This window comes from Pipistrellus hanaki (assembly GCF_964339955.1).
Source record: "Pipistrellus hanaki genome assembly, chromosome: 6".
NCBI lineage: Eukaryota > Metazoa > Chordata > Mammalia > Chiroptera > Vespertilionidae > Pipistrellus > Pipistrellus hanaki.
The window spans coordinates 14,121,330-14,136,794 of NC_140508.1; the positions used below are offsets into that span (position 1 = coordinate 14,121,330).

At 41.9% G+C, this 15,465-nt stretch overlaps 1 protein-coding gene across 1 annotated transcript in view; it reads right to left on the bottom strand.

The window, feature by feature from the left end:
- Window positions 1-13,116, bottom strand: part of SLC9A8 (solute carrier family 9 member A8) — a 70,304-nt gene extending 57,188 nt beyond the window's left edge. The window contains 3 exon segments of the mRNA XM_084887135.1: window positions 2,634-2,714; window positions 10,962-11,140; window positions 13,012-13,116. Coding sequence (XP_084743261.1) covers window positions 2,634-2,714; window positions 10,962-11,140; window positions 13,012-13,037 — 286 coding nt within the window. The 5' untranslated portion in view covers window positions 13,038-13,116.
- Window positions 13,117-15,465: the final 2,349 nt, after the last annotated feature.

Here is a 15,465-nt window from a genome sequence, read left to right on the forward strand (position 1 = left end):
TCTGTTAGCACTCTTCCTTAGAATGTGACAGCCTGGAGAATCCTCTGTCTAATGCAGTCATTTTGTCAATCTGACAACCAGTTTTGGCCTCAAAGATAGCTATTCTAATACCAACACATGAATATCTGTTTCTTCTCTAATAAATCAAACACCTAAGACTCAGGGAGAGTTACCTGTGGAACATCTTAAGTTGCATCAATATTAGACTCTGAGTCTAAAAAGTAATGAAAGCTATTACAGTTAGGAGCCTCCTTTTAAGTTTCCTTTTAAAACATTTTTAATAACTTAAGTACAATTGGAATATAATTACTGTATTTGCTTTTTTTCCAGAATTACTGGTAGTCAATAATTCAGGAACTGAATGATTTTTCCTTATCTTCCACTCAAAACCCTTATCGACAAAAAGAGCACTAATCTTAAAAAAAAAACAAAAAAAAACCTTTAGCCAAAACAAGAAGGAACTGTCCAGTCGGTATGGCTCAGTGATTAAGTATCGACCTATGAACCAGGAGATAAAGGTTCGATTCCCAGCCGGGGCACGTGCCCGGGTTGATCCCCAGTGTGGGGAGTGCAGGAGGCAGCCAATCAATGATTCTCCCATTATGTTTCTATCTTCCCCTTCTGTTCTATCTCTAAAGTCAATAGGAATATATATTTTTAAAAATAAGAAATTACTATAATTAAAAACAGATATATTTAAGAAAGTTATGACAGGGAGCACTTTTGTGTATTCTGTTCACTCAATGATTCAATCAAATCCAGATGTAAGTTAAAACCAGGTTTTCTAATTATCAGTGAAATTCAGGCTACACTGGGGCATTGGAAAGTCAAATTTCCAGGCCTTACTTACCCCCATTGTGGCCTTTCCATGCTCTAAAATAAAGTATGATTGTGAAAAAAGTCTACACCTGTTTTTGCTACATATGACAGAGGACAGTGGGCAATACAATTTTTCTTTTTCTTTCCTTATAAATTCCAGCCCTAAATCTGTCAACAGTGAATCAGCCTTATACGTTCAATGAAAATAAATACATGAGCTTAAGTAATACATGGAAAGAATAGTAAAAAGGAAAGAACATGCAAAAATGATATAAACTTAAACCAAATAAAGTCATCTAATTGATATATATGTCTATAAATGGTTTGGAAGAGAATGAAGCATGATAAAAACAGGTGAAATTGTCAATGAAAAGGATTTTTGTATAACTGTTTAACCGAGCCAAAAATTTATTTTTTATTTATTTTTTAAAATTTTATTTATTTTAAATATATTTTATTGATTTTTTTTTCACAGAGAGGAATAGAGAACTAGAAACATCTGTGCAGGAGGCAGATGATCGATGTTTCTCTCTCATTGATGTTTCTAGCTCTCTATCCCTCTCTTTTCCTTTGTGAAAAAATGCCCTTAACCGGAATCGAACCTGGGACCCTTCAGTCCACAGGCTGGCGCTCTATCCACTGAGCCAAACCGGTTTCGGCCAAAATTTTATTTTTTAAAAAGATGCCCAAATTACGGAATTTCATTAAGTATATAAAGTATCTGAAAGCTTTGAACAAGGGCCAAGGAAGTATCTTTAGAACATCATGTTGATATTTTTTATAAAAAATAAAAAAGTCTCAAGTTTCATTTAAAAATACAATAAAATATAAGGGAGAAATGTGTCTTTACAGTATAGTTAGGTCTTTTTTCCTATAACAACACTTCCTTAGGAACTTTGCAGACTTAGCCATCACACAAAAGGCCAATAATATCTCTAAGTGACTCGGACTTCTATACTTCTGGCTAGAAGAGGTAGGGTGGGAAGTTTGTCCTGAAAGAATGAAGACTCCATTTTCTCTGGCAGCTTCATCTTGGTGTTTGTTTTTTTTTGAAACAAAAGTTGGAAATTCTTGACATGGTGAAAATCTCACTATTTTGTTACATTTTGCTCCAGTACTACAAAAGTTCTTCAATTCACACAGCTTTATGAAATGCAGAACTATTTTGATAGTTTTGCCAGCTTTTCTAAATTGTAACCAAATGTCCCTTAATAGAATAAAAACTACTTTCTGATCCCAGCACTCTCTCTGGTAGTTCTCTTAGTGTTCCAATCACCTGAGTTAGCAAATAATTATTTAAAATAATTATTTTCCATTATCCCTCCCAGGACCTGCCTGTACAGTCTAGTCTACAAAAGAGAGGAATTCCAGGTAGAATGGAATGCTCTCTGAAGACCCGAGATCTGACTCTGACATTAAAGTGGGCCATTTCTCTTTCCTAAACGATAAAGTGGGAGCCCCACTGGCTGTCAAATTCAGGGGCACTATGAATTAAAGTGCCATTTACTTGTCTTAGTTCAGTAGAACGTCAGTCAGCATAGTACAGTAGCAGAGGACAATGTGCCCCAGTGTGTTCGAGTAGAAAAGGCCTTGGAGGGGTTTCTCTGTGACCTTCATGAGATCATCACCCCTCTCTGAGCCACAATGTCCTCACCAGTAAAACGGGATCATAACACCCTCATGGCAGGTTGCAGTGAGGATTACCCGAGATCAGGAATGTACCCCATCTTTTGTGGTTCCTGGCAGTAGGAGGCACTAAAAAAATCATAGTTATTGCAACTGCTTTTTTATTAAACTCACCGATAAGCACTTACCTAAGGAAACGACAGCAACGCTCTCTGGCAAGAAATGTAATCTGTATCGAATCAGTAAATGCACCAATATGATGCAGATAGCTGTAGGAAAAACAAGACCGTGTTAAAACAGACATTTTGAGATGATAAATACCAAGTTCAAGGCAATCATTACTTTTGGAGGGCTGCCAGGGAAATGGATAACTGTCAGTGAGACTGTAAACCTCAGAGGCATTTGCAATCTCTTATTTCTTTAACTGGAAACTCATGGTATTTGTAACATTTTCTCTATACTTCCTTACATCTAAGGGCATCCAACCTCAAATATTTTTCTAAGCAATTAAAATTATTCAAACTTTCCAGATTCTAAGAAATGGTCCTCAACTTTATTGAAATAGCCATCAACTGGAAACTCCAAACAGTGAAGACCAAGTCAGTGAGATCAATCACTTTTATGTGACTATAATATGCTGACATGAAATATTTTACCACCTGGTGATTGGTTCTCTAACACAGAGGAAAGTGAGGGTGTTTTATAAACAGAACAAAGTATATGCTTTGGTTTGGTGATAAGAATGCCAGAAACCTAAAGATGGATACTTGCTCTCCAGCTGGGTATTGGGGCTCCCACTGGTTGAGGGCTCCCCAATTGCCAGGCACTGTTCTGAGCACTTCCAAACGCTCTCATTTGACCCCCAACACCTCTCTTAACTATTATTTCCATTCTCTCCTTTGACTCTAGATGAGAAAACTGGGGCTCAGAGGTCACTTCAATGGGAAGGGCTGCAGGGTGGAGCCAGATTCCAAACTTGTGCCCTTAACTTCAGGCACTCCCACCTTCCTCCTGGCTGCCTTCATGCCTCAGTCACCAAAATGCAAATAATGTCTGACTTTCCTCACAGAGGTGTTGTCATGAAAGAAAAGAATATAAAACTATTTAAAAGAAATAAGTATTTCTGAATTCCCCCCCCACCTCAAAGTATACTTTTACATAAATAATTCCTAAATGTAATTTCATAGTCCAAGTGTTAATGTGCATGTCTCTTTTTGTTAGGCATCTAGGTGGTATACTTCCTTCTCAAAGTATCATCTTAGCAATACTAAAAATAATTTTTTTAAAGAAGTCTTTAAACAATCTGCATGGCTGTTAAATGGCCACCCTCAGAGCCACATTGACAAATAAGGTATCTTTAGCTCCACCAAAATGCACCAGGTGGCCAGAGAAAGGAAATAGTTGTAAATATAGAAATTTTGTCCTTTCATTCTGTGCTCTAAACCAATAGTCGCCAACTGGTGGTCCGCGGACCACTGGTGGTCCATGAGCTCTGAAAGGTTGGCGATCGCCGCTCTATACTAACAATCTGTGGTGATATTATAAATATGTAACCTTAGAAAAATCCCACATTAAATACTAAGAGCAAGAAAAAAGTTCCAGTGCATAATCATAAGATGTGACCAAAGCATGCCTATTGTCTAAAAAGACAAGCGCGTGAGCACATAAGTAGATAGATAATAAATTAGGGAGCTGAATCAGTTTCTGATCCTTTTTTGCACCAAGCTGGATGAAAAAAAATTAATTTAAAACATGTATTCTCATAAATCAAACCATCTGCATCTTTCAGAGCAGAAGGGGAAACTATTAACGAAAGAGCTAAATATAGAGCTCAAGGAAGGTCATCAGCCATTAAAGAGAATGAGGTCTGAAAAAACAAGCCACAGGATGGGAGAAAATATTTATAAATCATATATCTGATAAGGGTCTAGTATCCAGAATATATAAAGAGCTCTTACAACAAAATGAAAATACAATTGAAAAATGAACAAAGGACCCAAATAGACATTTCTGCAAAAATATATAAATGACCAATAAACACATGAAAAGATGCTTAACATCGTTAGTCATTAGCAAAATATGAATCAAAGCCACAATGAGATACAACTTCACTATAATGGCTATAATAAACAAACAAACAAAAAAAAAAACTGGAAAATAAGTGTTAGGATGTAAGGAAATTGGGAACCCTTGGGTCTTGCTAGTAGAAATGTAAAACAGTGCAGCCAGCTAGCCTTTGTGGAAAAGTCTGGCAATTCCTGAGAAAGTTATAGAGAATAACCATTTAACCTAGCACTCCCACTCCTAAGTATTGTATATATCCAAGAGAAACAAAAACTTATGTCCATACAAAAACATGTACACAAATGTTCATAGCAGAACTATTTACAATAGTCAACAGAAGGAAACACAAATGCCCATCAACTGAGGAATGGATAAACATAATGTATCCTTAATTCAGCCATACAAAGGAATATAATTCTAACACTTGCTATAACATGGGTGGACCTTGAAGACATGACGCTAAGTGAAAGAAGACAAACATAAAAGATCATATATGATTCTATTTGTATAAAATATTTTGAGTATGTAAATTCTTAGAGATTGAAAGCAGAATTTTATGTTTACCAGAGACTGGGGGGAGGGGTAAATGGGGAGTGAATGCTTTTAATGGTTATAAGGTTTCCTTTTGGGGTGGTAAAAATGAACTAAATGGTGGTGATATAGTAAATGCCACTGAATTGTACACTTTAAAGTGGTAAATTTTTAAAAAAATATATCTTTTATTGATTTTTTTATAGAGAGGAGGAGAGAGAGAGCCAGAAACGTCAATGAGAGAGAAATATTGACGAGCTGCCTCCTGCACCGCGCCCCCCCTCCCACTGGGGATGTGCCCACAACCAATGTACATGCCCTTGACCAGAATCGAACCCGGGACCTTTCAGTCCACAGACCGACGCTCTACCACTGAGCCAAATATTTTGCGGAAACTGGTTTGGCTCAAAGGATAGAGCGTCGGCCTGCGGACTGAAAGGTCCCAGGTTCGATTCCGGTCAAGGGCATATACCTTGGTTGCGGGCACATCCCCAGTGGGGGGTGTGAAGGAGGCAGCTGATCGATGTTTCTCTCTCATCAATGTTTTTAACTCTCTATCCCTCTCTCTCCCTCTCTGTAAAAAATCAATAAAATATATAAAGTGGCAAATTTTATGTTATGTTTATTTTTAGCATATATATATATATATATATATATATATATATATATATCCTTTAAAAAGAAAAAAGATGAGGTATATAAAAAGCACTAACTTGGAAAGACCTCCAAGACATCCTGTAAGATGAAAAAGCAAGCTATAGGACTCCATTTATATTAAAATAAACAAAACACAAATGCCTGTATGTGTATATGTGTTTACAAATACACAAAAGTATATCCATAATACAAGTACATCTTTCCAAGTTCGCCTGGGGGCCTAAAAAAGCAACAGGAACGAAAACTTCCATGTGGCATGGAGAGTGTGCATACCACAAGTTAAAGTGCTTCCAACTTCTCATGCTTGAAGCAGCAATTATGTAAGCTATATTAAAACACAGACGTGCCAATTTTAATAACGCTAATAAATTTAATGGCTCATAAAATGGATGTGTCAAATGATGCTAATTGCTAACTCTAGTGCAAGTCAAGAACAGTGACTCACCATTGTTCCCGCAGAGTCAAAGTTCAGCAAGAGTTAAGTATATATATGTCAACAGATTCCAAGCTTCTAAAAATCAAGAGTTTTGGCATCCCTTCTCAAGAAAGAGGAAAACAATGTAATAATCCTTTCCCACCCTTTTGGGACACAAATGTTACAATTTCATTTGAATGACTAACATAGTAAACAAAGTGGCAAATGTTTGAATGAACTATGGACTGATGATTTCCCTCAACTCACCAGAGTTCATGTAGTGAGTTAGCAAATTACCTATTAACAGTATCTTTTTTGTACTTTATCAGACATATCTAATCAGAAATATATAATAATTGTGTTATCTTGATAATATACAAGAGTAGAGGAAAAACGTCTTCAAAATTACTTAAAAAGCATTCCTTTCTGCTGAAGAAATGTTGACCTGCACTTTAAAAGTAGAGATTCCAACTCATAAACTGCCAAGAATCTGATTAGGTGAAAATGGAACCTGCGTGACATTAGTGGGACTCTAGAGTCTGTGTTTATGAACTGTTTGAAGAGAAGACAATCCAAGATAAATATACAGCACTTTAAATACAGTTCAGTCCTTTCTGGCCCCAAACATGCATTAACACTGGGCAGAATTTTGCCTGGATGAAAAAGCACATTAAAAAAACTGTTTTGTGGTCTTTGGCACAAAGCAATCTTAAATGCTACACATCCTGAAAATTACTTAGAATACCTTACTTATGCTTTTCATCCTCCTGTGAAAAAAGTGATTACAAAAGCTTTTTCCCCCCCAACTAATCCTTTTATATTCTCTAATATATCAAGCTGACAACAATAGAAGTAGATTAATAATACTTCAGGATTTAAAGAACTAAAGATTTCTTGATCAAGAAAAGAACTGTTTTTCTTCTTTGTATTCAGCTACTATATTAAAAGAAAAAACAAAACAAGAATCCTTGATTGTTGAAGTAATCCCCTGGAAACAGAATTTAATTACATTTACAGGATAAAAGGTTGCCTAGGACAGTAAATCTATAAAAGACATTGTACACTTGAGCATTGTTGGTGGGAATGTAAAATGGTGCAGCCTCTGTGGAAAAGTTTGGCAGTTCCTGAGAAAGTTACACAGAGTAACCATTCACCCAGCAATCCCACTCCTAGGTTCATACTGTTTATCCAAGAGAAAGAAAAATATAAGTACACACAAAAATGTGTACACAGCCCTAGCCGGTTTGGCTCAGTGGATAGAGCATCGGCCTATAGACTGAAGAGTCCCGGGTTTGATTTTGGTCAAGGGCACATGCCAGGAGTTGCGGGCTCAATCTCCAGTGGGGAGTATGCAGGAGGCAGCCAATCAATGAGTCTCTCTCATCATTGATGTTTCTCTCTCTCTTTCCCTCTCCCTTCCTCTCTGAAGTCAATAAAAATCTATTTAACAAAACAAAAACAAAAAAAAATGTGTACACAAATGTTCATAGTAGAACTATTTACAATAATCAACAGGTGGAAACAACCCAAATGCCCATCAATTGATGAATGGGTAAACATAATGTGATGTCCTTACAATGAAATATTATTCAGCCATACCGGTTTGACTCAATGAATAGAGCATCAGCCTGCGGACTGAAAGGTCCCAGGTTCGATTCCGGTCAAGGGCATGTACCTTGGTTGCAGGCACATCCCCAGTGGGGGGTGTGCAAGAGGCAGCTGATGGATGACTCTCTCATCAATGTTTCTAACTCTCTCTCTCTCTCCCTTCCTCTCTGTAAAAAATCAATAAAATATATTTTTAAAAATAGTTCTTTCTGTGCTTTGTTTTGTTTTTATTGATGAGAGATAAGGAAGAGCCCTAGGACTTTAAATAAAATTACTGTATTATTGCACCAAAAGGTTGCTGGTTCAATTCTTGATGTTTTTCTATCATCCATGCTTCTCTCTCTCTCTCTTTAAAATCAATAAAACACATATATACATATATATCTCCTACATAATAAAACCTAATATGTAAACTGACTGAACAGTGGAACGATCAGTCGCTATGATGCTCACTGACCACCAGGGGGCAGATACTCAATGCAAGAGTTGCCACTAGCCCACAGGCCCCAGGTCAGCCAAGGTGGGTGCCAGCACTCCCCCACCCCCACTCCCAGCTCCCCACAGGTCAGCCCTGATCACTGGCCAGGCTTAGGGACCCTACCCATGCCCAAATTTCATGCACCAGACCTCTAGTATATATAAGTTTAAATCCTCACTTGGATGTTTTTTCCATTGCTTTTCAGAGAGAGTAGCAGGAAGGGATGGAAGGAGGAAGGAAGAGAGGAGAGAGAGAGAGAAACCGATGTAAGAGAGACACATTAACTGGTTGCCTTTCACATGCGCCCTGACTGGGGAGAGGGGCGAACCTGCAACTGAGGTACATGTCCTTGACAAGGAATCAAACCCAAGACCCTCCTGTGGGCAGCTGATGCTCTAACCATTGAGAACACCAGCCAAGGCAATAAAAACATTAAAAAAAAACCAAAAAACAAAAAACGGACTGAAGGGTCTCAGGTTCAAGTCCAGTCAAGAGTACATACCTTGGTTGTAGGCTTGATCCCTGGCCCCACGGAGGCAGCCAATTGATGTCTCTCTCACATCGATGTTTCTCTCAATCTCTCCCCATTCCTTTCATTCTCTCTCTCTCTCTAAAAAAAAAAAAATCAATGGAAAAAATATCCTTGGGTGAGGATTAGCAACAAGAAAAAATTACTGTATTATTAAAATTGGCTTTTAAAGAATCTGACTAAAGTGTGAAAGAAGTAACACTTTCCCTTGAAAAACACTTAATGGATATCAGAGAAATACTCTGCACCTTTAAATCCTGTTGCACCTTTCACTTTTATAAAAAGATCTAATTGAAAATATGACTAACTATCATTAAAGAAGAGTGGAAACTGTAAACATGCCAGCTTCACTTTTTAAATGAGAGTTTGGACTTGGGTCAAGTTCTAAGCTATTTCTTCTGTCGTCAGCTAATCCAAAGTGGTTGTGCAGTTTCAATTGTATATTTTTAGGTGTGTTTAACACAGCTGTCTACTCTCCATAGTGTCTGGAAGGCACCGAAGTTAATGTCTTTTATCTAAACTTCTTGACTGATGTCTGGTAATCTGGCTACTAGCCTCTTAGTTCCCAGATCTTAGGTATGTCGATTGCTTAACCTCTCTGGGCCTAAATTTCCTCACCCGTTAAAGGAGGAGGTTGCTCAAAGTCACTAATTATCCGAGAGATGCAAATCAAAACAATAATGCGGTATCATCTCTCACCTGTTAGAACGGCCAACATCAACAAATCAACAAACGACAAGTGTTGGCGAGGTTGCAGAGAAAAAGGAACCCTCGTGCACTGCTGGTGGGAATGCAGACTGGTGCAACCACTGTGGAGAACAGTGTGGAGTTTCCTCAAAAAACTGAAAATGAAACTCCCATTTGACCCAGTAATCCCACTCCTAGGAATATATCCCAAAAAACTATCATAGAAACACCAATCAGAAAGGATATATGCACCCCTATGTTCATAGCAGCACAATCTACAATAGCCAGAATTTGGAAACAGCCTGGTGCCCATCAGCAGATGATTGGATCAAAAAACTATGGTACATCTACACAATGGAATACTATGCTACCATAAAAAAGAAGGAATTCTCATCATTTGCAGCAACCTGGATGGAACTGGAGAACATCCTGCTGAGTGAAATAAGCCAATCAATGAAAGAGAAACACCACATGACCTCACTCATTTATGGATAATAAAGAACATTATAAACTGATGAACCAAAAGATAGATATAGAGACAGTAAAGCAACAAGCAGACTGTCAAATCACAACAGATAGGGTAGGGAGATCTGGGGGAGATAATAGATCAACTGAAGGACTTGGGGAAGGAGGGTATGTATGGGAGGGGGGGGCAATGTTAAAATATGTACACAGATAATAATTTAATAAAAAAAATTAAAAAGGAGGAGGTTGAACAAAATGAGATTTTAAGTTTGACACAGTGAATCTGCTGAAAGAAAAATATTACATAAGTGAATAACAGCAGAGGTGGTATACAGATATGGTGAAAACCATGACCTTGGTTAATGAAATGACAGAGATTAAGGATAACAGTGTGCTAGGGCAAGGGCACCTGATCTTTTCCTCAGAAAAACCTTTACATAAAATTTTACATAACCAAAACTGGTTTGGCTCAGTGGATAGAGCGTCGGCCTGCGGACTGAAAGGTCCCAGGTTCGATTCCGGTCAAGGGCATGTACCTTGGTTGCAGGCACATTCCCGGTAGGGGGTGTGCCAGAGGCAGCTGATGGATGACTCTCTCATCGATGTTTCTAACTCTCTATCCCTCTCTCTTCCTCTGTAAAAAAATCAATAAAATATATCTTTAAAAATTTTTTTTTTACATAGAAGCTTAATGGAGATGAGACAAAATGCTGCTCTGGTCAAAGTCAGATGCCTTCCCATTTGACTGCCTTTACTTCCTGCTACCACACACACACAGACTTCCATGAGCAGAGTTTGAAATCCACTACCTAGATGTTCAAGGTGCTTTCTATGTCAAAAACCTTTAATTCCCTCTTCCAAAGGACATCTAAGATATTTCAAAAAGGGCTCTTCAGAATTGTTAAGCTCTATGCTTTTATAAAGAAAAAGAAGTACTCTGCTATAATGTGAGGCACTATCACAGTCCCTCAGTCTGAAGTGAAACCCAAATGGAGGATTTGCCTAAGCAAGCAGTGGTTTGAAGGGGGTTAACCACACCACACACAGACACGCAAATGGCAGATGATGGCGCCTGCATTCACCTAGGACAAGGAGGGTGAAGAAAATAGTCATGCCACTCGACTGTTCCTCCTGCTGAGCCTGCTCCCCCGTCTGCACAGGGAGGATGGGCTTGGCAGGGGTCGGGAGCACCAGTTTTGTAGTGACAACCAGGCTAGTGTGGAGGGTGACATTGAAAGCTTCGTGAGTTGTGTTGGGGAACCTGTTGGAGGACACAAAAAGCAGAATTAGATCAAGGAAAAAGGGCTCCGAAGTATCCACACACAGAGCCAGAGGAACCCTGGCACAGAGCTTTACAGGAGTCGTAAGTCTTGCAACCACCAGGCAGGCCTTAAGAGAGAAACTGATGACAAAATGTCCAGCCTGCTGCCACAGGATGGTACCATGCCCTCTGGTGCTTCTGAACGCTGCCATTTAGAGGACGTTCGCAGCCTGCGTAGACACGACGTGCCACCTGCTCTTTGGCCATCATAGGGGATTTAATCAGAGGCAAACTGGAATCTCATCACTTTTAAATATTATTTACTTGGTGCCTTTATTTCTCGTTTACATTCTTTTCCTTGGATTATATCCACGAGTTGAAGAAGCCACCTGAATTTGCGCAATTGGTGATCTGGTTGGAATGACCTACCCTACTTCGTAAGATCCTTCTCAGATTTCAAAAGGCTCAGTGTAATCCCCTCTGTCATTCCCCGCTCCAGGCCACCCCTCATGTTCCCCACAGCTCTCTCCTCACATGCGGGGATTGTACACTAGTGCACTGTGGATACAATAGTCATTGCAATTGTGATTATAACAGCTAATGTGTACTGAGGCTTGCTTCATTCCAGGGGCTAGGTGACATACAACCTCTCATTTAATAGGCATAACATGTCTGAGGTGGATACTCCTTTTTTTCCCCTCATTTTTTTTTTTTTTAGGTGGATACTCTCACTTTCCCTTTTATACCCATGAACAGAGACTCAGAGAGGCTGCATAATTTGGACAATGCCTCAGTCAGTCAGTGGCAGAACTGAGCTTTGAGACAAACATTATATCATTAGTTCATGGCACCTCTTTTGCTTTGTGCAGCTGAGGCACAGTTTAGTGTCTGGGACAGGGCGGAATCTTAACAAATAAGGTGACTAAATGAAATGACCATCGACCAAGAGACAGTGAGGAAGCCAAATTTCAAATTCACGGGGGTCCCTGTGGGTTTTTACATACTCATTCCACACACACAGACAGGGCATCTCTAACATGCAATACACTGGGCCCAGCAGGCATGGCGATGGGCGAAGAGTGGACCCTCCCCAGAAAACACCCGGAGGACAGGAACCCCGGCGGCCCCCGTTTCATCTTGTATGGCCAGCCCCCTTGCTCTCCGCACTCCAGGCACCCAGCCTGCCTTTCTGTCCCCCAAAGGCACTAAAGCCTGTCTCGCCTCTGGTCTCTTGCACTCGTCGTCCCCACTCCTATCCCTCCTCCTGGCACTGGCACTCCTTCCTGAGCAGACTCCCCCACCCTAACACTATTCCACTTCCTTCAGAGCCCTGACATCGGCTTGTCTATTTATGGTCTTTCGCTACAAGAAAGGAAGTTCCCAGAGGGAGGCTCCTGGTTTGCCTCCTTCACTACCATGTGCGCGGGGCCTCAAACATAGAGATGGCCGCAGTGAATGAATGAATGAAGGAAACTCAATGGAGACAGGTGCAGAAAATGATCTCCACGGTGGAGGAGGCGACTGGCTAACTAGGGGGCAAAAGGGGGACTTCCTGGAGAGGACGGAGCGCTCCGTGATCATCAGTCGACCGGAACACCGGGAAAGGGAAGTTTGGGTTGCGGGTGCCGCTAGACGGCTTTCGAGGCCAGCACAGGGCGGCCCGATCCGCAGCCTGAGGTTCGGACCTCCAGGAGGCCGAGTTGGGCCCAGGCCCGTCCCTCCCGCCCTCCTCGCAGGGGCCGGCAAGATCCGTCCTGGCCAACCAGCACAAGGAGCTCCTCCTTCCGGGGACGGGAGGCGGCCCGAGGCGCTAGCTGTCACCCCCGGAGCCCAGCCCTGTCGCCTCCGCCGCCCCGGAAAAGCCCACTCACTCCTCCTCCGCCATCTTCGGCCCCATCCTGCGGAGCCTCCAAGACCACCGAGTTCGGAGCCGCGGGGCTAGCAGGGCCCGCCTTGCTTCCGGCTTCCGCTGAGGGCGCGGGCCAGAGGAGAGCCGGGGGCGGGGCCTCGGCTGCGCCAGGGCGGCCCCTCTGTCCCTCTGTCTCTATAGCTCTGGGGGTGGGAGGTGGCCTATGGCCGGACAGTCCCCGGGGCTTCCAGGACTTCGTGACCTTCTGGCCCGAAGGTTTTGGCTTTTCCGCACCACTGGGCGGGGACGTTTTGAGGGAAGCTCCTGTGAGGTCAATGTCAGTTACTCTAGCTGAATGCTGGGAAGGAAGCTTCTAGCCTCGGCTGGACGGAGGGACCCCAGGGGCACACTTCCCCAGCCTGCGCCTCAGCTTTCCTCAGCTGCAAAGAGGACCAGCCACCTGGCTTTGCGGAACTGTGCAGCATTCTATCTGTAAACATTTGAGTTCTGACTATATGCCTATCATTAAAATAGGTGATGATGATCTAAGGATGAATCATTGATTAATTTGATCACTGACGCCTGTATGTGCCCAGCAGTAGTCTGTGAGGTTGGAGATATAGGAAGGAACAAGGTGAGCTGGAGGAATAAGAGGGACCCTATCAGGAGGGCTAGACTATGTTGTAAGGCTTTAATATATTTTATTATTATTAATTTCAGAGAGGAAGGGAGAGAGAAAAACAATGATGAGAGAGAATCATTGATTGGCTTCCTCCTATATGCCCCAAGAGATCGAGCCTGCAACCCAGGCATGTGCCCTTGACTGGAATCAAACCCAGACCCGTCAGTCCACAGACTGAAGCTCTATCCACGGAGACAAACCAGCTAGGGCTTGTAAGGCTTTTGGATTTGACACCACCTCTGCTGCTACCTCCTTCCTGGTCCAAGTCATCTTATCTCAACATCTGCAAAGCTGCCTAAATCTTCTCTCTGACCTTGCCCTTATTCCCAGGATCTTCCACACAGTGGCCCCAGTGACCTTTTAAAACTCTGGTCACTCCTCTGCTCAAAACCTCCACCGGTTCCAATTTTGATCAGAGAAAAAAAAAAACTTGGCATACTTACAGGACTCACTCAGCCTTGCCCCTCTGAGGTGGGTCCCCTCTTCCCCTTAAGCACACTTTCCACTATGTCACAGTGGCTATCTCAGTGTGCCTGAAATATACAGGGAACACTGCCACCTCTGCACTGGCTGATCTTTTTGTCTAGAATGCAATCATGGGCTGCATAATGACATTTTGGCCAACAACAGACTTCGCACGTGAGGGTGGTCGGCTAGGTGTGCAGTAGGCTATAGCATCTGGGTTTGAGTTAGAACACTCTATGATGTTTGTACAATGATGAAATCGCCTAAAGATGCATTTCTTAGAACGCATCTTGGTCATTAAGGGGCACATGGCTGTACTCCTTTGCCCCTTGGTTTCCACCTTTTCCACTTTTGGGCTTTTTGTTTAATCTGTATCTTGTCCTTTCTCTCATACCTGACCATCCTGTTTAAAATCCAATGCTCCTCCCTTTCCCTGAGTTATTTTTCTCCAGAACACTAAACATGTTGTTTTATTTGTTTACTAGAGGCCTGGTGTAGGAAATTCGTGCACTGAAAAAGGTGGGGGGGAGGGGCTGAGCCCAGCTTGCACACTCTCCAATCTGGGACCCCTTAAGGGATGTCTGACTGCTGGTTTTGGCCTGATCCCTATGAGTGGGATCAGGCCTAAGCCGGCAGTTGGACATCCCTCTCACTATCTGGGATTGCTGGCTCCTAACCATTTGCCTGTCTGCTTGCCTGATTGCCCCTAACCACATCTGCCTGTCAGCCTGTCACCCCTTAACCACTCCCCTGCCAGCCTGATCAACATCTAACTGCTCTTCTGCCAGCTCAATTGCCCTCAACTGCCCTCCCCTGCTGGCCTGGTCACCCCTAACAGCCTTCCCATGCAGGCCTGCTCACCCCCAACTGCCCTCCCCTGCTGGCAAACTTGTGGTGGCCATCTTTGACTACATAGGGGCAGCCATTTTGTGCAAGGGCATGAGGATCAATTTGAATATTACCTCTTTATTATATAGGATTGTCCTTCTATGAGCATGTAGACTTCCAGAATTCAGATTTTTATCTGTTTTGTTCTCTGCTTTATTTCCAGTGCCTAGAACAGTACCTGGCACATAGTAGGTACTCAATAATAAATGATCACTGAATAAATAAAGACATTACTTAACTCTGCAAGTGTTAGGAAACAGAAGGGTTTCAAAAAGAGGAGGGCTGCAACCTGACTTTATTAGGACCCCTGTGACTATAGAGAATTGAGTAGGGTGGGGAGTGTATGGGGGGGATAAGGATGGAAGCCCTCAGATCTGCTGGGAAGCCTTTGCAATAATCTGGGCAAGAGCTGGTCGTAGTTTGGATTGAGGTGATACCATA